The following is a 25,679-nucleotide window of genomic DNA, read 5'->3' as shown; positions in this document are numbered from 1 at the left end:
GAATTATCTTCTCTTCCCTCCTGACTTTACTAGTCTTTTTTATTGCTATTCTGTTTCTATAGCTTTCTACACTGTTAGAAATAAAGGTTCTGTGCAGGTACACTTTTCAAGATGCAAACAATGCAAATGTTCCTTCAAAGGTACAACAGTGGTTTTGAGGTCCAATTGTAAATCTTAAATAAGTTTTTTTCAGGTGAAAAGTTTGTATTTGTACCTTTTCATAACTTAATGTTTTAAAACAGAACAGTAAAATAAAAAGCGTGGAGATGAGATGGGGTGTTTGGAGTCAATACAACTTAGAAAATATAATTTCAATGGATTATGGTACAACTGTGTTCCCTGGTACTGAGATGTACCCTTAAAGGTACTGCCTCAGTGAAAAGAGGGGTACTGCCCCGGTGACAGTTTTATACCTTTTTTTATGAGAGGGTATTATAAAGTTCCTGTAATCAGTACTACTCTCCTTCCATTAACCCACTGAACCCTAAGCTTAATATTCATTCATTCAGTAACTATTACTATTATGAAACTAATATGTTTGTTATTATGAGAGTAAAGTTCAGCCAAATGTATGTGTTTAGAGTTGAACGGGTTTATTATATAAGAGAAAGAAAAACATCATTTGTGCCCATTATTTAAAAGCCAGTGTGAGTTGAGAATCATAACGCACTTTCATTTCATACTGTGACATACAGTTAGAACAACCCTGGTCAAATGACGTTTTGCTGAGTGAAAATAAGTTAACACATCCTCTACAGAGGACACACTTAAATTTGTAATTTTTCTGAATTTTTTACATTTGAAATGTTTCTAATTATTTGATGAGTTTAAAGTTGGAAAACATAAAATATAAAATGTTGCATAACTTTTGCACAGGACAAATTTCTCCCCCCAATATGTTAAATTCAGTGAATAAACAGTAATTATGCATTACAATGGGCAGGAGGGGGTTCTCTGTACAGGATGTTTTAACTTATTTTCTCTTAGAAAATTAAAAAAAAATAAAAAGACGTAATTTGACCTCATTAACTCTTATTAGCACTTCAATTACATTTCTTTTTTACAGTAATTAGTGCACAATTCATAGTTTCTGAATAATAAGCATGCAGTTTAAGTGGAAGTGTGTTCTCTGTAGAGGATGTGTTTACTTATTTTCACTTAGAAAGTCAACAAAACATGTCATTCGTTCAGGGGTGCCCAAACTTTGTATAGGACTGTATTTAGGAATTAAACTCAGTATCAGGGAGGGTCTCTGAGCTAGCATTTATCATGTTCTCTTGATGATAAATGGGGGTGGTTTGAGGGGGCAGGTGAAACATAACATTACTAGTTAATATTATTGTTTCCTGCCTGCTGGTGCACGGTGATGTAATCAAAACTCAGAAGACGTTTTAGAGGCGGGCAAGTCACAACAATTCAATCAAAGATTACAGGAATACTAGAATTTGATCATGTTTAATAAAACCAGGATCATGAAGAACAATGTGAAAAAGGTTCATTTTAATTCCATGTTGACTGTACTAAAGCATTATAGATTAGTGACAAAAGTGTTGTGATACAGTGGTAAGAGGTGTTACGAGGTTTACCAGTTAAAACTGAATGTGTGCAGATTTTGTGCAGGTTATTATGTGCTATGCTGCAGTGTTTTGATGTTGCTTCAGCGCTGACTGAAGGACCTCAACATATCCCACCTTCCTTACATGCAGATGACTGTGCTGTGCTTAATGAGCAGACCAGAGTCAAGGTCAATAGCAATAATTAGTGATTAGTACTAATTAGTAACAACATTGTTGCTAATTAATGAAAATCTCAGTCATTAACCCTGGCATGCTTTGTGTGCACAATTAAGCACATAAGCACATACACACAAAGTGCATATTCAAAGTAGTTCACTCACCGTATAGTTTTATAGATAAAACAATTTTTAATATACTGCAACATGTTATAGAAAGCAAAAAGGAAGGAAACTATATAGTAGGGCCTGTCCGATATATTTTTAGGCAATAAAATGATATGATATTAAGTGTCCACCCATTTTTCCAAATCAGTGTCTTACTGATGAAGCACTTTTAACGTATTATTCCCCCTTACCCCAAAAATTGTAGATTAGCCAAGACATGTTTCCTTCTTTAGTTTTGCTCTGGAGCCACAAGGCTAATGTAGCTAACAAGTAATGGATGTTTGCAGCTCCAGTGCAAAACGAATGAAGCAAATTTCAGACACCGAACATGTCTTGGCTGATTGGTTATGTTAGTAGTAAAGGGGATTATTGTGTAAATTTGTGAAGGTTAAGTTATAAGGTTATTTTTAAGAGATTTTTTTTATATTTTTATTATTTTAGTCAATTTTAGACTATTTTAGTTTCTGCTGCTTGGGTTTAAAAATGACTGTAATAACTTTGACAATTGAGAAATATTTGACAGCAAACAGTCATATCAGAGAGTACTGCTTAATATATTAACTTATGTTGGACCACCCAGCAGGTCAGCCAGCAGGAGTTGTTCTCTCTTACTGAGTAACTGACTGACTGAGTGACTGACTGATCTGTCCATGGTTGTCAGCCATTGTTTCATGCAAAACAATGGTGGCTAAGGCATATGAGCAGTACTATCTGAGAGTTTCCTTGATCTTTCAGATCTTGCCTTGGCGTCCACAGTTCTCCTTACCTGCCATTTCCTAATGACATTTGGGACAAGTGCATTCTGGAAGTGCTTTGCTATCTTGATGTCTTCTCCTGTTTTGTAGGTATTTTGATTTGTTTTTAGATGCTGACATTTCTTAATTCTAATAAGTCAATTAAGGCCTAATAAGTTAATTCAGACCTGAGATTTTACAACTTTACAACTAGGAGAGTGTTTTGCAGAAAGATGTTTTTTAAACTGTATGATTGAAAAAATCAACAGGAATTTAATAATAATAATAATAGTAATAAAAAAGCAACACTTAATAAAGTGCCCACACTTTTGCACCTGTAAGAAAAAAAAAATAATAATAACTATAAAAGTGCATTGTAGTGACTGCACAGCTTTAGCTAGCTAAGATGTTGGTATGCAGTTGCAATGGTATCCCAGGTGGTTGCTAGGCTCTTGCAAGGCTGTTGCTATGGTCTCACAGATAGTTGCTAAGATGATGCTTGGCGCTTTCTATGATATTCCAGATGTTTGCTAGGTGTTGGTAGGTGGTTGCTTTGGTATCCCAGGTGGTTGTTAGGTGGTTGCTAGGTGGCTGCTGGTGGTTGGTATATCTTACGTAATTAATTGGCTATTTCTTATAAGCTTCTATCATTATGATATAAGCTGCGTGTACAAACGTTTGCCCCCATTCTTTCATATGGGGAAAAAAATCGTCATTTAGGGTTACATACAGTGTAGCTTTCACAAAACTAGCTGGTCCAGCTGTTGTTTGCACAGCAGAACAGAAAACAAGTTGCACAGGCCACATTTTATATGTGCATAATACTAGGCTACACTGTATCCACTTCACTGATGCAGCAACTCCTCACCTCACCTGGCCTGAAGGTCACTCAGAGTACAAAGCGTCAGACCACCACCTGCACCTCCTTTCTTAAAGGTGAGGTGAAGAAAGACAGAGCAAAGGAGAGTAAAAGATAAGGAAAGTGAGAAGGAGGTATCTGATGGATACAATGTCACCAGAGAGAAGTAAAGGGCTTAAGGAACGGATACCGTATCCTTCAGTCTCTCTGCCCAGCGGGATAAAACACACGCACCTGCACGGACAGAACGAGATGGAGACAGAGAGAGAGAGACAGAGAGGCTGAGAGAATGGCAGCAGACTGAGGAGAAGAGCGGTAAATAGACCAATGTTAGAGAGCCATTGCAGAGTGGGAAACAGAAACATGGCAAAGGAAAATACAGAGTGTTAATTTATTTCTATTTTTTCTTTGAAAGAGGTCAGGACAGCAGAAGAAGGCAAGAGCATTTGTGAGGGAACAATAAATGATGAATGATTTAGATTTTGAAGTCTGATTAGTGCACAGCAGCAGACTTACTTAAATTAATCACGTTTATCTAAAGGAATCCAGCAGCAATTCTGCTGAAGAAACTTCAGATAGGAACGCAGAGGGAGGGGTAAGACAGGTGTTAGCTTACAGGGAGAGAGAGATAGAGATAGAGAGAGAGAGAGGAAGAGAGAGAGAGTGAGCGTATGAGAGGACGAGCGAGAGCGTCAGATAGTTACAGTGATGTTCATGATCATTCGAGAGGGATCAGCAGCAGGGGGAGGCAGTGCTGCCGGAATGAGCGCTCCACCGGAGAGGACCGCAAAACAGGTGTGTGTATGTGTGTGTACACTCTATAGGTGTGTGTGAGAGGCTTATACATCTTTACTGCGTTCTGTGATATAGTCACATTTTACTAATTTTGCCAAATGTCTTTTATCTAACCTTTTTTTTATATAAACCACTTAAAGAGTGGAAAGCATTTTAATTCCTCACCTTCACATTTTTATGATTTCGCATTGTTGTCCAGTTTCTGTCAGTTGTGTTTTTTGTTGCCTGATGTTTTGAGTGGGACATCTGGGAGACACTTGATAGGTACATTGATAAATGTTATATACTAATGTTCATATTAATATTGAACATTTACAAATTAAAATAGCCCCCCTGGAATGGAGGTAGAGGGGGTGGGGGAGGGTGGACTAGGGTGGAGAGACCAGAATGGTCTAGGATTTTACTGCTGTCAGAACAAAACCTTGTATCTCCAAAATGGTAACTTTACAAGAGAAGGAAAAAAACATACTTTACTTTTAATGTAAATCAATGGAACCAGACTTTTTTCCAAGTCATTTTGGGTCATTCTTTTGGTCCATTCATCATAAAATTTACACACAATGTAAAGGGCAACTTTAAAAAAGTTTAAAACTTTGAAAAAGCATTTTGAAATTATGTCAAAAACAAATAGAGATAAAAGGTTTTGTTCCGACAGCAGCGATATATATATTTCTAAATGAAAATAAATTAACACATCCTGTACAGAGAACACACTGAAATATGTCATTTGATTCTACACAATTTAGTGCACAATATGTTTGCTTGTTGAGTTTATTACATTGAAAACAAAATATGCGCCATAACTTTCAACAGGCCACATTTTATGTTTTATTTTTCCCCCAAAGTGTTCCGTTCAGCAAATAAACAATAAATTAACCGTTAACCTATTTTCACTTAGAAAATCAAAAAACATGTAATTTGACCTCATTAACTCTGATTATTACTTAAATTACCTACGTTTTTACAGTAATTAATTACTACACTATTCATAGTTTCTGAATAATAAGCACACTTTAAGCGGTTAATTATTAAAAGTCCTTTAGTTGCAGACCAGTTCATTGTGGTCTGACATACACAAAGAAACAGATTTCTTATTATGCATGAAAAAAACTGAGTAAAAACATACAGAGATGCCAAAATTCACTCAATTATATGTAAATATATGAAATACTGCTGCATGTTTTAGCATTTTTGCTGCTAGCATGATTTTGCCTCCAGTGTATGGTAATATACGAAGAGGCCACATGACTAAAAGAGGTGATAGAACTCTGAAAACATGGGCGCTAGATATCTGCGTGGCTTCTGCTATGAGGCCTCTCCACCCTGCCAACCATTCAACCGTTCAACCCCAGTTTCTGCATTTGACTAGGGACTGCACTTTCAATCAGATGTTATTTATCAGTTTCTTGTATATATTGAGACTTTAGTTCATTTGCAAACAAGCTGGTGTTTTGAGCTGCTTTAAGTCAATAGTGAGAGCAGCAAGCCAATCTGACACTATTCAGTGTGACTTGAGTTGTAGCATTACAGGAGGCTCATGTACTACCAGAGCTTGGGTTCTACCAACATTAGGCAGGCCTGCTCATGTTGTGTCAATACTGAGCACTCGAGTTCTAGCCGTACCCAAAACTCCTAGACTATCAGTTCCAAGTGCTCATGTTGTTTTAATAGAATGAGCTTGATTTCAACGAGAAAGGCTCATGTTTTGCCACTACTGAGTGTCCATGTTGTGCCAATACTGACAGATTTAGTTCTACCTTGTATTCTGCCAATCCCAGGAGCATTACTGCTATTAGTTTTATTGCTACTGTTATTATTATTACAGGGCCTGCTAAAGTTAGTCCTCACACCATGTTCTACCAATACTGAGAGTACATTTATTACCAAGATGAGTTTGCATATCTGTTTTCCATTTTTTATCATAATTTGAGAAGATCAGATTGTGTGTAAATTTCACAATATATGGATCAATAGAGATTCTCCAAAACTGCTTGAAATAAAATCTCTTTACATTAACTTACATTAAAAGTAAAGAACATTTTTGCCTTTTCCTGTAGTTACCATTTTGGAGATACATTGTTTTGGACAGGGATGATATGCAAAGTGTGAAAATCGCTGTTCCATACACTGTAAACAACTGCTGTTATTTCAATGTTAATGTTAATTATGTTTTCTTGAATGAAAGTATGTTACTGTATTTTGCTATGAAATTTGGGAGCTGATGTCCATTCTTAACATTTCACTATATTTTACAGTAAGTTTCCTTAAAAACGTAACTGCCCTGGAATTGCCAGAAATCTCTACAGCAGTATAAAGGAAAAATTACAGGCATTTTTTTCAAATTCTACACCATTTTTTGAAATTAAGATTTAGAGCCTACATAAAGATACACATAATAGAAAAGTGAGATAATTAGCATGAAGTAGATGAGGTTTTGATCTATAGAGCAGTGGAGTCAGTGAATCAGCAGGATGTTGTCGTAGGTAGTTCTATACTTATTCTATACTTGTCCCCACAGGTTGAGCCAGTATAACCAGGCCTCTCTGGGTTTTGGGTTTTATGCCTGTTCATCTTTACAGTAAAGCAATTGCTATAAGTTGTTGTCATTTTAACTATATGTCTAGCTTACTGTAGTTTTACACTTTCTGTACTCTTTAGCTGTGAAAACAATTAGGCTGAGTCTAAACCCATGGTCTGAATACTAAGGGGACCCTACAGCTTGTTGCTAAGGGTACTTTGTATTAATATATGGATGTTTACTTCCAGAAGTGACCGAAAAATCTTAGAAATAAAAAGAAAACGGTTGTGCTTGGACGGTTTTATATCTATTAAAAGCAGATTCTACTAAATCTAACCAGAAATCTAACCCATTAAACTTCAACACCAACCCTAACTCTAATCCCAAACCTAATCTTTACCTTAACACTGTTGCTAATCAACAGAGATTCACCAGATAGACTGCTAACAATGAAAGCATCTGTAGATGAGCCATAGGGGACTTTTAAAATGTAGTGTGACTAACAGTATTTTACCAAAAAGGTAAAATCAGTTGTTACATACAGCAGTATGTAACAACTGATACGTAGAAGGAGGAGAAAGATGGAGAAATGGCACTGGACGCTGCTATTGAATGCTACTTTAGCTCACAAGCAGTGCTAGCTAGCTAGCTAGCTTTCCCATAACAAACAGAAGGAGATTTGTGTTGTAGCTTTACCAAATTCATGAACTAACTGAATATTCTATTTCATTCAATGCTGTGGATGACATATGCTATGTGCTATGCTATGCTATATGTGACGCCTCCACTGTGCCAAAATGTGGCAGTACTGAGGACTGACAATACTAAAGAGATGTTCACCCTGATAGCAAGAGGCTAGTGGACCACTGTCGGGCCACTGATAGCAAAGTTGGCGGTCCACTGGTGTTTTGCTCAGCGTTTTCTGGGCGGCCCTTCCTTTAGTTATACTTGGTAAATTAGTTTAGTAAATAATTTTAATCCACCACAGTGTCAGCAAAAATCTTTTTCTATAAAATTAGACCTAGTAATTATATTTTTTCTCTCAGTTGTTTGTAATATTTGTCTTAGCATATTTTCAAAAATAAAAGTCTGTGTGCATTTGAAATCTGCTTGAGAAGATTAAAAACTAGTTAGAGCTTGTACGCAGGACAGGTGGTCTGGGTGGTCTGAGGGTGGACCAGCAGTGGCAAATAGTCAGCGGGGTGCCGACCTTATTAAGCTAGTCGTCCGATATATGCTTGCTCTCTGGGTGGTGACTGCTGAGTGTTCAGCATAAAGAATATGAAAAAGAATTACATATTTGTGTACAATTCCAGCAGACGTCACCAAAGGATCAGCGACTGCCTTAAAACAGATCAGGTGTTTTTGAACGTGGGTAAAGGTTGTGGTAACTCTGCTCCTCATAGTGATGGCTAAACAGCCCTCTGCTTCCTGATGCTGATAGGTTCAGGCTGCCATCAAGAAAAAGGTGGAGAAGCAGAGGAGGCAGCTTGAAATGGGTGTAGTGGAGGCATTCAGCAGCAGCGCTAAGCCTAAAAGACGACAGAGACAGAATCAGACTGCACCACCTGAACGAAGGGGGGATGAGGATGAGGAGGAAGACGAAGACGCCGCAAATGAGACTGAGGAACAGCGAGAGAAAGAGGACGTTGACCTAGTGCCCATTGTGGACTCAGTTTTTGGTCAAGTAAGAACGCATAATGTTCACATCCACACAAACAAAAAAGAGGACACTGTATGTCCAAAAGTTTGTGGACAAATGCTCATCATGCTTTTCTTCTGAAATCGAGGGTATTAGTAGGGAGTTTGTTCCCCCTTTGCTGCAGTAAAAGCCTCTACTCTTCTGGGAAGGCTTTACTCTAGGTGTTGGAACATTGCTATGAGGATTTGATTGCATCCAGCCACAAGAGCATTAGTGAGGTCAGGTACTGATGTTGGATGATTAGTTCTGGATCACAAACTGCACGCCAACTCAACTCAAAGGTAGAGAACACAGTGTCCCATTCTATTGGCAATGCTTCTCTATGGAGATTATACAAGTTGTGCACAATTGTGTTGGCAATGGGAGCATCTTAAAGTAGCTGACTTTACTGATAAGAAGGGGATATCTGGATACTTTTGGACATACAGTGTACAGTCATATACAACAGTGTGGGCACCCCTGATAAATTACATGTTTTGTTGATTTTCTAAGTGAAAATCTCTACAGACAAAAGACTGCTGCACATTTTAATGCACGATTACTGTTTATTTGCTGGATTTAACTTATTGGAAAAAATAAAGCATGAAATGTGGATGCTGTATTTTATATGATAAACTCATTAAATACCTTTTGCACTAAAATTTGCAGAAATATTTATTGTATTTGAAATACTACTTTAATTCATTTTTTTCTCGTTAGAGGGGATGTTAACTTATTTTCAATTAGAAAATTAACAAAACATGTAATTTGACCAGGGAGTCTTCAAACTTTTACAAACTGCATATTGTTTTATTGTTTATATTCCACTGTTGTGTAAATAGTTCCTCCAGTCACATTTGGGTTTTTGGTAAATGCAACCAAATTACTTCCAAACAAGTCGTAACAGAAGCATGGCATTGTGCATCACCTTCAATCCTGATTAGATGGAATCACAGATGTGCTGTGCACCTGGCCTCAAACCTTGAGTCTTTTTTCTAGCTTCCCCTACGGTCAGGAGACTGACTCCTTCCTGTACTGCATTATTTAGCACATCTTTAGATCCTATAGCTCATATATGTCTCCTGACGTAGACTTAATTTACATACACATGCATATTGATGTGTAGCGTGCCTACAGATCTGGTCAAACACAAACAGGGCTTGATGTTCAGGCTAGTCATTAACTGAATAGCGTAAGTGGCTTTCAATCAACCATCGCACAATGAAGAACTAAAGCATAGCAATCAAGGTCAAAAGCTGCGTAGGTTAGCTATCAAGCTCATGTTCAGTATATCAGTGACCTATGTGTAATGTTTCGTCATGGTGATTAGGTAACAGCAACCAATACGCCCACAACCTACTCTCATATTTCACCCCTCAAAACACTTAGCAATCGAGATGTGACCTGTGTTTGTTATTTGTTTGTTTTTTTGAATATTTCTGTACTCTTGGCTAAAATAGCATCTTTTGCTTGAAAGTAAAGGCATTAGTGATCAGAATGAATGGCCTGAATGGCTTACATCTCCCCTTACACAAAAGCTGGCCCAACTTTCCTCTTGTTCACATAGATTAAGTGATTCCCTTGAGAAACAGTAACGTGTAGCAACAAAGCAGTTCATGTTTGGCCCTGACTTGACATACTAGAGTACAAAACCTGAAGGTCAGATCCTAGTTCACGTCTGCTTCCTACTCAGAATGATGAGTGACTATCCGAGGGTCCACATCTTAGATTTTTTGTGTATTTTATTTTATTTTTTAGGCCCTGAGGTCTATTATTCACTCATTTGTATGGGTTCATTTACACAAAATCTCTTTGTCCCTTAGAATTAAACAGGTGTTTTTTGTTACTGTGGTTTGTTCTGTTAGCTGTCTTGTACTGTACACTGTAAAAAGTGTCTCGTCAGATCTACTTAAAAAAATGACTTCATGTGGTAACAAGTTTTAGTTTTATTCAACTCACTTTTATGGAAAGAAACGTTCAAGTATTTATTTAGGTTGAATAAAACTAGTTCATTTACTTGTTACCACAAGAAGGGATTTTTTAAGTGGATCTGATGAGCCACTTTTTACAGTGTAGCTAATTCAAAAAAGCAGGCCAAACGGAAAGTCCATAAGTTCAGTATGAATGGTCAGATATGGGCAGTTTCTGTGACATCACAGAAATGATGAATTCAAAACAGGCTGTTTTCACAGCTTTGTTTCCATGTACGGCCTGTATAGACTGGAAAGTAAACACCCAACTCCTTTACTTCATAAACTAAGGAAAATTCAGTTTTCAGTTGCATATTGTAGTTTATAATCTGAACAATACAAAAATAATGCATGTTCTGTTGTTAAGAACGTCTTATTCATTAAGTTTACCGTTTCCCTCAGAAGCCACTCTTCAGATTTTAACCTGCTGTAGTACTGCGCACGGGTACGAGGTCCACTCATAACATTTATTTAAATATTTGATTAATATTATTTGGACAGGCTAATATCTCTGGAGATCTATGGTGGCAAAAGTAGAAAGTAGTTAAATTCACTTCCAGTCAGGTGGTGAGGTGACTGACTGACATGAGATCAGAGATAAAAGGAGCTGCCCTAACACGGGCAGGCCTGTCCTCTCGCGCTCAGCCAGGCAGCCATGTTTGTCTCATAGTATTATGTTCCTGTGCAAGGATTGTCTTACATGGTGCTGTAATCACTCAATATTGACATTTTATCACCAGTGAGATGGGAAACCCAACCTCAAACAGTCACCTTCCTGGAAGAGGCATGATTATTTAATTGGTTTAGGGACAAGCTACTCCTATTTTTAGCCCTTAGCAACATCAAATTATAGCCTAATCAGAACTGATCCAATCCAATCAATCGAAATGGATTCCTTCAGTGAGGGATGAAAAACACGGTTACCCAATCAATTGAAACAAAATAGCAAGAAAACCTAACTGACTGACGTACTGGCAGGTGATGCCACAGCCCGAATGCCCACATATGCAGGTCAAATATGACTCTGCTTTGCATTTTGGGCTGCCTTTGTCTCACATAAATGCTGAAAATGAACAGATTCAGTCTTCCCAAAGCACTGTACTGGTAAATTGTTGACTGAGAAGGGGAAAACGAGAGAGTATATTAAAATCCTCGCTCTACCATTTAGCAACCCTTGTGCTACTGTCTTGCATCCTAGCTAATGTTATGCTTCACTAAAAGGAGGCATATTGCATTTATATGCGTTTTTGGTGATCAAATTATGTCCAGATTTCACTTGATCGCATAAAAACAAAGTGTAAACTTCCTCAAGATGCATTATGAGCAGATTACAATCAGGCCACTCAAACCACATTTGGAGGTGGTCAGAGATCTTAACAGAGGTCAGATTGTGACCACATTTAACATTTAAGTGTAAACAGAATGTGTTTTCATTATCTGTTTACAATTACATGAGCGGAAATGCATCTGCCGATCTTGATTAGCATGTGAGAGAATAAACAATGAAACAAAATTTGGAAAACATGGAGCTGAAGTCAGCCCAGAACCAAGAGTCTTCATGCACGCTAGGCCAATGAAAGTGTCCAGGTGGAGCTTATCTATTCTTATAGTAACAGGGAAAAGAGTAAACAAAAGTAAAACTAAAACGTTTTGTGCTTTTTATGCAGGAAAAGTCCAATCGGATGTCATCTAGCCACACTGGGGTCGCATTTTAGTGAACAGTGTAAGATAAGATAAGATAAAATAAGATAATCCTTTATTAATCCCACAACGGGGAAATTTGCGGTGTTACAGCAGCACAGAAGACAGAGCAGCAGGAAATATACAAACAATATATAAAATAGAATAAACAATAAAAGTATAAAGATATATATGTATATGTACAAAGATTACAAGAAAAATATACAAAGTATTAAACGGAAGTAGTAAACGGAAAGTAGTAAACGGAATCTGGCCAAAGCTTAACCAGATACAATCTGAACACAAAGCACATGTTAATGCAAGCTGTAAACAGGCTCATAGTGAGCCACTGGAGGCCTGTTCAAGAACTGTATCCAAAACTTCTTATCAGTTGTTGGTTAAGGAAAGAAAATTAAGTACCAGACTGACTAGCTAGTAAATGGGCTTGGTGACTTTGGTTAGAGAAAATGGGAGTGACCACAATGGCTTTTTTAGCAGACATGTCAAACTGGGGACCTTCTGGCCAAAGTGCTGCGGATATTATTGTTTACTCTCACCTAATGCTCTAAATTCAGTTCAAAAAGGCCTTGCTAATTAGTTGAAATAGGTGTGTTTAATGAGGCAGTGTGCTGAAGTCTGCAGAGTTTTGGCCCATGAGGACCAGGGCCTGACACATGAGCTTTACAGTAACAAAGAATGCACCAAAGATTATACTACAGTGCAGTATATGTAATTTAACCCCACAACTCATTAATCACTCTCATAACCACATAAACCACATATTAGTTTCACAGTCAGGGCCATTTCTTGCTGTCCAGTGTGGACACATGCCTCCACCTAAAGTCACTTTGATGCTACTGCACACACATGCTTTGTGAGACCACCCAGTTGCTCATGTGAAGCTGAGGCTCCACCCTTCTGTTCATGCAATCTGATGACAAGCTGTTGCAGGACTGACCTCATCTGAACCAGATATGCCCACACAGCACACAGACCCTCAGATGATCCTCTAACTGTTTGATGCAGCATTTACCTGCACATCATAAAAAGAACAATATTTCATTACATAGAACTTTTAAGTCTAATAGGAGACTCTCAAAGTGCTTTTCACAGGAAATTAACATTGGAAAAGTGAGTTTACAGTAAAAATAACTGTACAGTAGCCACTACTGATTCACCCTGCAGCTCAGTGTTTCCCCAACACTGGTCAGAGAGGCCCACTGGTCTGCACATTTTACTACTTTTTTTTCTGCCAAAAAAACACACCTGATCCAACTAAGCACGCCTGGGTTACCCAGAAGCATCTCAGTACAGAGGTGATTCTTAAATGGTAGATTGAGCATCACAGTGAATGATCTTAACACTAAGATGCTTTTAGAAAACCAAGCCCAGCTCATGAACTTCCTTAACTGAGTTGAAGTAGATGGGTGGGAAACACTGCTGTAGCTTTAGCATTAGTATTATTGCTGCCATTACTCCAGTATATAGTGCAAACCAGTGATCACCAACCTTGGTTCTGGAGATCTACCTTCCTGCAAAGTCTAGTTCCAACCACAATCTACCACTCCAGCTAATGAACTTCTCCAGATGTCCTGGCTGAATCAGAAGACATTGGTGTTGGGTAAGGAAGGAGCAGCATGTTAGATGCAGGTTGGAGCAAAACTCTTCAGGAAAGTAGATCTCCAGGAGGAGGAGGGTTGGTGGCCACAGGTGTGGCTTTGTTTTTGAGCACAAAATACAGGTAACACAGAGACACACACCATGGATGAATGTGTGTGTTTGTTTGTTTGTGTGTGTGTGTGTGTGTGTGTGTGTGTGTGTGTGTAGTTGGGGGTGGGGGGGAGGTGGATTAATGTGGATTACAGCCCAGACTGGCTTGTAAGACAAAGTAATAGAAGGTGGGTTTCACTAAAATAAAAAGCATCGACTGCAGGTCAGGTTTCATACATTACTGTGTGGTGGGGTGTGATTACATTAGGATTAATGCATGCAAAATGGAAGTGCAGGCAGCCACACAAACACACTCACGCAAAACAAGCTGCTCGCTCCAACACTGAAAAAAGAAACCGATTGAAGTAGCTTCATTCAAATCAAAGTGTACATAATTTCCAAAAAAATGTAATAGCAATATATTTCATTCGTACAGCATCTTTTCAAAAGCTCAAGGTCACTTCACAGAGCATCGAGAATATAAAAACCAAAACAGGGAGAATAGAAGATAAAGCAAAACACAACAACGCAGATGCAGAGTATTAACAAAAGAACATGAACAGTTATAACATATAAAGGTGGTCATGAACAAAGAGCAAAATAAAGGCAGTACAAAGACAATAACAATACAAACCAAAAGAAATAGGATACGGGGCAACATACATCAAAAGCTTTGGGGTTGAGGCAGATGAGTCACGCTGGGTGAAGAGATTAATATTCAGTTCAGTTTTATAAGAGGAAATGAATGAACAGTCACAAATGTATTGAGGCGAGGAGTTCCAGGGCTTAGAGGCTATGGCACTAAAGGACCCCCAGGAAGAAGGTCTAATTTGAGGAATATACTGTCATGGTATAGTTATTTTTACCATTCCTTTTACATAATGTGAAACTTTTTACACTGAATGGAAAGTCCATAAAAAATACACCAATAAAAAATGACTTGCTCCATTCACTTCCATTCAAAGTTAAGAATGTTTTTTCTGTTGCTATGTTGCTATTTTGGAGATATGAGGTTTTGTCAAAATCACTGGCAAAAGAAAGTAAACTGAACGACAAAACTGTTTATGTAATAGTATTTTTCAATCATATAAAATTATATACACATATAAATCAAGTACAATCAGTGTGTCACTTTTTTAGTGGATTGAACTAGTGGATTCACTCTCTCACAAAACCTGCTTTTACCTGTTTCCCCATCTCTCTCTCTCGTGCTACAATGTTCTCATGATTTCTTTTTTTCGAACGTCTTACTTTCTCTTTTTCTCCCTCTCCGTCCATCACTCCGCGTCTTTAATCTGAAATGTGGGATTAAAAAAGGCTCCGTTTTCTCTAATACTCACTTGCCCCACCCCACTCTCTCTCCTTCTCACTCTGTATCTACCTCACTTTCTCTTCTCTCTCTCTCTCTCTCTCTCTCTCTCTCCCAGCTTGTAAGAGTCATTTGCATGGGTCAGCAATCTATCACAACAGTGCTAGCATTAGTAAATGGGTGTGGAAGGAGAAGGATGACACGGGGAGTGATGGAAAGCACATAAAACGAGTGAGTGTTGAGGAAGCAGAGAGAAGAAATGTGAGGCTTTGACTTAAAACAAAATGTAGGCTGTTTTAGGGCTGTTAAAGTTTGCTTTATCTCTCTCTGATGTAGTGTGTTTAGAGGTGAGAGAGGTCAATAGAAAATACAGCTGGATTCAAAACGGTCAGTAATGATGCCTGCGTTCATTGCTGTCTGCAGGATTAATTAAGACGAAAATGTAGATCGTTTGGCTGTAAGGACTTTTATTTTTTAAATATGTGGAATATGAGTGCAGCAGGATCACACATTCTGTAAACTCAACATATAGAAAGAAAGAAGGGAAGAGAAAAGCAAAGAGAAAGAGATAAAGCAAGAAAGAGCGTCAGATCTCTGAGGAGCTAAAGTGATGGGAAACTGCACCAATCCAGCAATGAAACACAAGATAAAGAAGGTAAGGAAGCAGTGATGTTGTGTGTTGGAATGTGTGTCTGTATTCAGATAAAACACTCAATCTTACAATCGTGCTCTTGTCTGTAGTAAACAAAACGTATCTATACAGTACATGTCTTTCCGCAGTTAGTGAATAGTGAAGACATCAAAACTATGAAACAGCACATGTGGAATTATACAGTGACCAAAAGAAACTGGTAAATCAAAACTTTTTAAAAAAGTAGGTTCTTCATTGCTCTTTATGCTCTTTAGCACACTGTTGGCTTCAAGAGGAGCCACTTGAGATGCTTTTCCAACAGTTCCATCTGTTCTGAGCAAATGAATTCTTAAACATACACCTTCGCTGTTTGTCCTGCTATATTTAGATCAGGGGTCACCAAACCTGGTCCTGGAGAGGCCAGTGTCCAAATCAACTAAACTACCTGATAACTAACTGATAAGTTGAATCATGCATTTGAGCAGGAAAATCACCTGGACTTTGGCCTTCCAGGTCAGATGACCCCAGAAGAACTTTAATTAAAAAGTGTAGAAAGACAGTAAAAAACATACATTAACATTCAAAAGTTTGGAATCATTGTTCAAAGGACAGTAATGAATATTTTAATAATATAAAATATATTTATATATTATCACTGCTGTCAGAAGAAAACCTTGTATATCCGTTTCATTCAGTTTTTGAAATAATTTGAAAATGCCTGTTGCCCTTTACATTGTGTGTAGATTTCATGATGAATGGACTAAAGGACACAACCCAAAATGACTTGGAAAAAATTCTGGTTCCATTGACTTACATTAAAAGTCAAGTAGGTTTTTTCCTTCTCCTGTAAAGTTACCATTTTGGTGATAGGAGGTTTTCTTCAGACAACAGCGATAAATATAATATAATATAACAGTAATAGTCCTGTGCAAACCTCCTGTTTCTAAAAGTTAGCAGAAAGCTAGAAGAAATAAGGTCATTTTTAACTGTGCCTTAAAGTGTAAAAAAGTTAACACTATATTTAAGTTTAAGCTTAAATATTGCTAATTTTGATCAAATATTTCTGTTTAGTTGTTTAGTTTTACATACTGGAATAAAATATAAAATGCACCATAACTTTTGCACAGGCCACATTTTATTTGTTTTTTTTCCCCCCAATATGTTACATTCAGCAAGAGTGCGTGCTTTATGTGGATTATGTGTAAACTTATTTTCACTTAGAATATATATCTCTAAAATGAGAACTGAGAGAGCTGTATAACATCAAGACTTAAAATTAATAAATATATCCAAAATGCCTTTCAAGTGGTGAAAAATTCCTGTGGGCAATAACTTGACAAAAATATCTAATAGAGTTTAAAAAATATTCACTTTTGTAATTTTGCTTTTAATGACTTCTTGTATTTCCCCACTTGAAATACTGAATAAAACATCTAAAACCTTTTGGAATCTAGTTCATGGTATTTAAATCTACTTTGTACAGTGTATTACTGTACAAAAAAGGACAATGAATACGACAAGTGATTCTGAACATTTGAACATCAGTGTTTATTCAGTCACGTCTGAAAACTTTTGAATTAGCTCTTTTAAATAGCTCTCTGAATCGCAAAATGTGTCTACAATCAGATATTTGTTCAATATCCAAAATGAGTGACTAGCTTCAGCCCTGCAGACCAAACCCCAGACTGACCAACACCTCAGTGTGAGTAGAAGTTAGTCAGCTAGCTAACTAGCTTAAGTGAAGTAGCGAACATAAACATTTGGCTCAAACAAAATCCTCAGGCCAATCGTAGACGTTTTAAACAAAACGGCCATACACATGTAGTACATACTTGATTTTCTTGTCAAAAGCTCAACAGTGTACACGCCCACACTGCCTCGAACACACCCACAAGAGACAAACTTAAAGTGACATTAGCGACTTATGGCCTCCTGATGTGAACGTATGATGAGGCTTCATTTTGTTGGTCTACAGCTAGATAGCACTGATCCAAAGCAGGCTGTAATTGTTTCATATGTCTTAACTGATCTGTGGCCCTGCCCAAAGGATGTGGCTGTGGGGAATGAGGCAGGGTCACTGCCCCAGGAGGCCGACGAGGATGAGGAGGTAAACTCTGAGTTTAAGCAGCCTCTCAGTGCGCTGGTCCAAAACTGCACTATGCTGCACAACATCGTCGGCCCTGCGTGCATCTTCCTGAGGCAGGGCTTCGTCCGGGCACAACTTGTATGTACACAGAAACCAATTTTTCCCCTGAACATTGCTGTACGACCACTTCAGCCATCTGCACCATCATTACGGCAAACCATTGTGGAAACGTCTATGACGCCATGAGCAATCATCGTCATCAACTTACCCATTGAGTGGTGCACATTTAGTTCCTTCATTTTTCACAAGAACCATCTTCCATATTGGTAAAATAGTTTGAGGGTGAATTCCTTCGTCCTAGTCCACACTAACCCACCGTCCAAAGGTTTGGGAGTAGAACCAGAGTCCTGGTTCTGAATTAATTTATAGTGGAAAATCTTTAACTGCAAAAATAGATTTTCTTTCCTGTCAACATTTTCACAAACCTTTCTTGTGACATAATTTTGCACTTTATTACGGTTTATCATGGAACGACTCTTCAATTGTTGAGTTTCCCAATCAAGAGGTGCTAATTGCTAACAGTCTACCAGCATTTTGCGCCAGCAGGGGTAGCCAATATTCCAATACTGTACTACTAACAAGTCCCATGCAAATGAACGTACAATCAGCGCAATGTAATCTGAACGTTTGGCTCACATGCTTTTTGTATGGAAGCCAATTTTATATGGAAACACATTGCATTATCATGTGTTTCAAGTCCAGATCATATTTGGATAGACTGGATCTGTCTCTGACCACGTCAGAATGTGACTTGAGAGATCGTAATTACAATATGTCCTGGTTGTGTTCACACCTGGCTTGGCTTTTCATGCATTCAAGTGGAATCCGAACACGAGCCGATCACTGAAAACGCTCAATCCAAAGTGTCAACAGATTTTTTAGGTTGAAAGAATGTGTCAAGAGTTAAACCTGGTAAAGTCTAAAAATGTCAAAAATATGCACTTACACATGACTATTTTGAAATAATAGGAATATTTTATATATTTTAAGGAAATAAAACATTGTTTTTGACATAGTAAGTCAGAAATTTCTTTTTGAGAAAAGAAGTATTTATTTTATTCTCTTTAAAAATGAACAACTTGGCAACCACTGTAACCAAGTGCCGTGCTGAGGAAGTGCAAATGACAAAAACAGTTTTGTTTTCTTTTAAGTGGCCATTGAAATTTCTCCCTTGTTTCAAGAAAACTTAGTGCCCTTTGGTGCTGAACGAGTGATGAGCAATGTTAACACTGAATCATAGAGTGACCCAAAATAATGAGAAAGGATTTAACCACAGTTGGTGGGCCTGGGGTCAATCCACAGTAATCCACTGGGGGCAGTATGGATGAGAGCGTGAGAGTGTGGATCCAGTATGCAGTATACAGTGTTGGGTATTATAAATAAAGCTGTAAATGGAAGAACAGAATCAGCTCTGGGATTTTTTTTCTCATGACACTCAGTTCAGTGATGTCACAGTGCTGCGATCACAGTGTTGACAGTGTGCTTGGTGTGTGTGTGTGTGGTGTGTGTGTGTAAGGGTCTTCCTCAAGCTAAACCTCCTAAATCTCCTTATCTGTGCCCGTTGCCATGCAACACTCTCCCCAGTAATCTAGTCACAGTGGTGAACTGTGTACTAATGCATGTTGCGTATGTAAATGATGGTGGGATATGGGTCGTCCTGTTCTATACAGGACCCTAACTCCTCCACATGTTCATGTTCTGTCCTTTTTAACCTCCTTGACCTACTCACCTCTTGCACATTTACAAGCTTTATCTGTGGTGGGATGCTCAGCCATTATGGGTCTGGGATTGAGAGATGAAGAGGGGAAGGGAGGGAGGAGGAGAGAGTTTATGTTTACATCAGAAAAATGTGTCTAAATTTGATGTTTTCATGTCACTTTGCTCGCATGCTACAGGACAGGGATCTACGGCCCGAGGAGATTGAAGGTACTTGCAGAAACCGTCCACTGTGGAATTCATTTTGTCATAGCATACTGGTCCTCAGATTAAAGTAATAGTTCTTTAAAAATGTATTCACACTGAAATATGGATCTGTCAAAACATGTTAAGTTTCCAAAATTTGCACAACGTAGCTAACAAGGAATTTACATAACTGCATGGCCTAGACTTGCTTACGTGATTTCCGATCCTGACATCCTGTTAGATATGAAAATGGAGCTTGATTTCCCAAATACAGGGAACTTCATCCGATCACGCCCTGCTGTTTGTGTTCAAAACATACAGTGGTGTGCAAAAGTCAGACACCACAATTTCCAGTCAAAACAGCAGCCATGAAGTACAAATGATTCATTTTTCAGCTTCTGCAAAAAGGCAGAAAACAGTTTTTGTCTTTATTATAGTTTCCATTCTTTTCAGGAGACTTGCTTTCAGTTTTTCAAAGAAATCTGCAGGGATATTTTTCCACAGCTCCAAAGTTCAGTCTTAGAAGTTGGTTGTATTTTCTGCTTGATCCCAGTAATCTTAATTCAAACAAATTTAGATCCACCATCTAAATCTATAAAATGTTCAGTTTCTTCTTGTGTATTTCCTTTTCTCAGTGAGGTTCTTCTTGACAGCTGCACATCCTTTCGGACCCATAGCACTGAGTTGTTTTCTCACAGTGGAAGGATGGAAACACCTGTGGATGTTTTCAGATCTGAAGCAGCTTGATTTTCTCCTCTCTCTCAGAGATGAAAGCTTTAAGTGCTGTTTATCTGATATTGACAGTGGTTGTTTTAAGTCTCATATTCTCTCTATATTTCAGTAATTTTTTGAGCTTCAGTTTTGGAAAATCATGAATAAATGAATAACAAGTTTTATTACACAAGTTTTATTACACTTCTATAACCTAAGAATAGCTCAGCCTATTTGCACTGAAGTCCTGTAGTTAGTCAGTAATAAATCTTAATATGTAATAAGCCTGGGATTTTAAGGGGTTAATGGCAGTTTTGACTGGAAATTAAACAAATGAAGCAGGAATCTCTGACATGCACACTACTGGTTGTAGAACATAACGTACCGTGTCGCCCCCATAATCAGTTGTATTTGACACTGTCATTGTTCCAAACGATTTAATGATGGTAAAAGACAGAAATACAGTTTTTATAAACATTTTCCTAAAACAGGCTGCAAAGTCTGTAACTTGTAATCCACAAAGCATGGCCATAGGTTTTGTAGTTTAATTTATTGCACTTTTCACAGTTGTATCTATTGCTTGTATGACTGCAAAATAGCTTTTTCACAAAAGTTTCAGCTTGGTGAAAATGTTCTGAATGCAGCCAACAGATGGCATAGGTGCCAGCCGCCTCTTACACACTATTGTAGGAAAGTGCTAACTGCCCAGTCCTGTCACAGATTTGCATTGAATGCAATGACAGAGGAAGAACAAAGCTGAGAGCAGAAAGTTGTTCTCTTGGACTCCAAGTCACAGATGGCTGTGGCATCACTAGGATTCAAACGAGCATTGCACCCCATAAAGAGGCAAATTGTAGCAGACATTAAACCTACCTGGGCTATTTAGGTTAAGGGGAAAGTAAATTTGATTATTTCTATAATATGTCTCTTTAAGCATGTAACTTTCTTGATGTGTGTAGAGCTGCGGGAGGCCTTCAAAGAGTTTGACCGGAACAAAGGCTACATCAACTGTAAGGATCTGGGCGAGTGCATGAGGACTATGGGATACATGCCTACAGAGATGGAGCTCATCGAGCTGAGTCAGCAAATCTGTGAGTGAGGTCACTAACCAGAAACACACAGATACAAATCACACTGCACTATGTGGACGTGCTTCCCAATCCTGAGGCCTGAATCACAAAAGCATCTTGTTTTTTTCCTTTTCACTTAACTTCCCTCAACTAATACTTAAAAAACATTATTCTTCAAAAAATCTCTTAAGAACATGTCATTTCTTTCTTAACTTTTCTCTTAAGATCAAACAATAATGATATGCTTAAAAAAAGTATATATATATATATATATATATATATATATATATATATATATATATATATATATAATTTTAAGACTATTATTATTTTACTATTATATATATAATTATATATATAAATATTCCAACTGCCTCACAGTTGTCTTAGACTGTAAGAATTGCCAAGATAAGTCACTAAACCTGTATCCTCTAAAGATTTTTACAAATGTAATTGTTAAAAACGGCCAATGAGGATTTTTCTGGTCAGCTACTTCATCCACTATCGCTTCTAGTTCTTGTTTGCTAAAATGTTAAGTGTAATATTTTGCTGTCCTCAGACTCCGAGCAGATTACACTGCATAACCATTTAGTGCAAATTGTGTCTAATCAAAATATATTGTGCCTTTTGAGGTAAGCTATAAAATATTTCACGATATTGATGGGCTACATTACAAATAGCTTTTAGCCTAAATAAGAAACCAATTGTGAAGAATTTATTGAGCAAATGTTTATTTTTTATTGCATTTAAGAACAATGGGCCTCATTCACCAAAGACATTTCTTCTTAAAACCCACTTATGCAGTTTTTAGGAAGATTCTGACTTTTTTATTATTTGGGATTTGTTCTTAGGTCAGAACGGAATCTACACACACTCAAGAGCACAAATGTGTGATCGATTCTGTGGTTTAAGAACACGACATGACTCAGACGTTTTCTTAGGACTCAAGAAAACATTTAAAAACAAACTTAGGAAGGTATTGGCGAATAAGGCCCATTCTTACGAACATTTTGTGTTCATCTTATAATCCTTCTTAAGCTTTTTCTTGGGAATGCTTTATAAATCTAGTCCCTGATCCAACCAATCAGCTAATTTACAAGCCATTCCTGTGTTGAAGTGGGTGTTTTAGAGCAAAGTAAGCTTAATCCAGGCTGATAACCACTTATATTCAAGGGTGAGACTCTAAGCCTTGTGGCGAACTATTACTGATTTTTCAAAATTTCGGCATTGTTCTGAGATGTAAACAAAGCCTCTCAGAGTGGTTTGATGTGAAATGGTTCCTTGTGGGGAAACTTACTGACTCTTTCTTTACAGTGGTGGTGATGGGAACCGGGAGTCACAGTATCTACAACACAAATATAGCCATTTTATTTATTTATACCAATGAACCTACACATTAGATTTTTATGTAATGTTATTCACAGTAAAATAGTAAATCTGAAAAAAAAAGTTTTAGGCCAAAACCATGACAAAATAATCACAAAACGTCATTATCACCACCACTGTGAACAATCCTAACTCTACAAGTTTCTCTAGAACCGTACATTTCACCTTAAATCACTCTGACAGACTTTGTTCATTATTTATGCAGAAAATTAAAAAAATCTGTGGAATTCCCCTTAAATGCTGTCCTGTGTGCTTTGTAGGTGGGGGTAAAATCGACTTTGAAGACTTTGTGGAGCTGATGGGGCCTAAAATGCTAGCAGAAACTGCAGACATGATTGGTGTCAAAGAGTTAAGAGATGCCTTCAAAGAGGTACCCACACCCACAGACACCCACCCACTCCACCCACCCACAGACACCCACCCACAGACACCCACCCACTCCACCCACCCACAGACACCCATTCACTCTTGAGTCCATATATGGAAACTAAGCTGCAAAAACAGCCCGTCTTGAATTTACTGTTTTTGTGACGTCACAAAAACCAGTGCATTTACATATACCTATCTAATCAGCTGACAGCAGTTTAGCCCCACCCACTGATGCTGAAATAATAGAAATGTTTCAATATAGGCTGCTTTTTAATGAGGCACAATACAGGGCAGCCAATCAGAACAGAGCTCATTTACATATCAGTCTTAAAGGCACAGTAGCAAAAACAGCCTGTTTAATTCTAATGCATATAGATGCAGGTTAGAAATGAACTATTAATTTTTTAGGACAAAAAAAAACAAATATCATAAGTTGACCTGAAAATATACAAAAAATACAATAATTACTAGAAAAATGTATGCTATTATGCTGTTATTAAGTTAATGGCTCAAATATTTATCAATACACTTTTGCAGCACTTTTTTGCTGAAGAACATGGCATGCAGGAACATATTTCTGTATAACCTTAGTCTCATTCTCCCACATAAGGTAGGATGGCATAAGGCATTCATTCCAACTAAGCAAGAGCACACATGACACAGTTGTTTGGAAACTGACCAACTGATCAAACATGTGGGAGCAGGTGTATTCCTGCTTGTTTGGAATGAAAACCTGCAGCAATGCCGGCCCTGTGCAGATAAGACTGGGCACCCCTGCTCTAAGGTTCTGTATACTGTATATATGGCATATCCAAGTCTATATTTACTCACAGCGGACTTGCCTGTGTTGTGTTCACACTCAGTTTGACTCGAACGGCGACGGGCAGATCAGTATTTCTGAACTGAGGGAAGCCATGAAGAAACTCCTGGGCGAACAGTTGAACCCCAGAGAGATTGATGAGATCCTCCAGGACGTGGACCTCAACGGAGATGGCCAAGTGGACTTTGAAGGTCTGAAAATTTTGAAAAAAGATAAGAGACTCTCAGGAGTTCATCAATCCACACTGCTATGCTTGGTTTTATGCTGTGTGTAAATTATCCAATGACATTCAGGGGGTCTGTGCATGGTATAGTAGTGTCTGGATTGGTATACAGTGCCTTCTAAGGATTCACCATTCCGACACACAACATCTCCATGTATAGATAAGCTACCATATAATTGATAGAGAGATAATAATTAATAAAAAATCTTGTGTACACGTACATTTTGTTGATTTTAAGTGACAATAAGTTTACACATTCTCTACAAAGAACACACTTCTGTACATTTATATTTGCTGAGTTTGACGTAAATAAAACAAATTGCGGCTTGTGTAAAATTTATGGCACATTATATCATATATAAGATGTTAAATATCATATTTAACATACTAAACTTAAATAAACTGTAAATAAATAAATTGTGCACTAAATTGCCCAGACAACTGGCATATGTAAGTGTGTTCTGTAGAGGATGTGATAACTTTTCACTTACAAAATCAACAAAACATGTTCAAATTTTTGCATATGATATATGATGGCATGATGTATGTATGATGTATATGATGGCATCTTCCTGACGCAGCTAGGAAAAAAATGCTATTAAAATCATTTAGTATTATTTAATTTTTAAGGGGACCCCCTCAACTCTCAATTCAATTTTTCCTTCTCTTTCATGTATGATTTAACTTATAAAAAATGGTAATTGTTATGAGATGGATCAGAAATGCTGGAACAAGAATAACACTAAACTGCATGGGGCATTAGTGAATGTCCATGACCGACACTGGAATCCACAAGTGACCACTCTCTCCATCCACCTTGTTTCACCTTAAATTCTTATCTCTTTCTCGTTGTTTCTCTTTTTTAGAGTTTGTGAGGATGATGTCACGCTGACAGTTCACCACAGATGATCTTCACGGAAGAATCTGTTATATATACATACATATATATATATATATATATATATAACTGGACGTGCAGCATTTGGTAATACTTTTTTGTAAGGCAATGGAAGATAAATCAGATTTGTACAGTTTTATTTTTCAGTTGAGTTGTATCTAAAGAAATATGTAATAAAGGACTTTGGTTAATGTGCTTTACTAATTAATGTGGCTTTAATCTGTCTGCACCAACACTGAAGGAAATATGACTGTGGGAGCAGAGCGAGAAGAGGTCATGCAGAAGTTTTTTGCAATAACTTTAATCCAGCGCTTCACAATAAAGCTTGCAGTGCATATAGTCAGTTATATCTAAACAAAGCAGTGGT

General features: G+C 37.7%; 1 protein-coding gene across 1 annotated transcript; it reads left to right on the top strand.

Annotated features, from left to right (window-relative positions):
• The first annotated feature begins 3,753 nt into the window (after positions 1–3,753).
• cabp2b (calcium binding protein 2b) lies at positions 3,754–25,330 on the top strand. The gene is made up of 7 exons (XM_036567861.1): positions 3,754–4,288; positions 8,251–8,493; positions 19,829–19,859; positions 21,506–21,637; positions 23,263–23,372; positions 24,235–24,382; positions 25,281–25,330. The coding sequence occupies exons 1-7, from the start codon at positions 4,202–4,204 to the stop codon at positions 25,304–25,306; spliced, it is 777 nt and encodes a 258-aa protein (XP_036423754.1). The 5' UTR covers positions 3,754–4,201; the 3' UTR covers positions 25,307–25,330.
• The last annotated feature ends 349 nt before the right edge of the window (positions 25,331–25,679 follow it).

The sequence above is a fragment of the Colossoma macropomum genome, unplaced genomic scaffold (assembly GCF_904425465.1).
Source record: "Colossoma macropomum unplaced genomic scaffold, Colossoma_macropomum, whole genome shotgun sequence".
Lineage (NCBI taxonomy): Eukaryota > Metazoa > Chordata > Actinopteri > Characiformes > Serrasalmidae > Colossoma > Colossoma macropomum.
The sequence above is the reverse complement of the archived record's forward strand: the minus strand, read 5'-3'. Positions and strand labels throughout refer to the sequence as shown.

Excerpts from the sequence above, each read along its gene's own strand:
- cabp2b (XM_036567861.1), top strand. The coding sequence starts at position 4,202 with ATGTTCATGATCATTCGAGAGGGATCAGCAGCAGGGGGAGGCAGTGCT. Across the intron at positions 8,494-19,828 it reads TGGACTCAGTTTTTGGTCAA|GACAGGGATCTACGGCCCGA; the intron begins GTAAGAACGCAT and ends CGCATGCTACAG. Across the intron at positions 19,860-21,505 it reads ACGGCCCGAGGAGATTGAAG|AGCTGCGGGAGGCCTTCAAA; the intron begins GTACTTGCAGAA and ends TGATGTGTGTAG.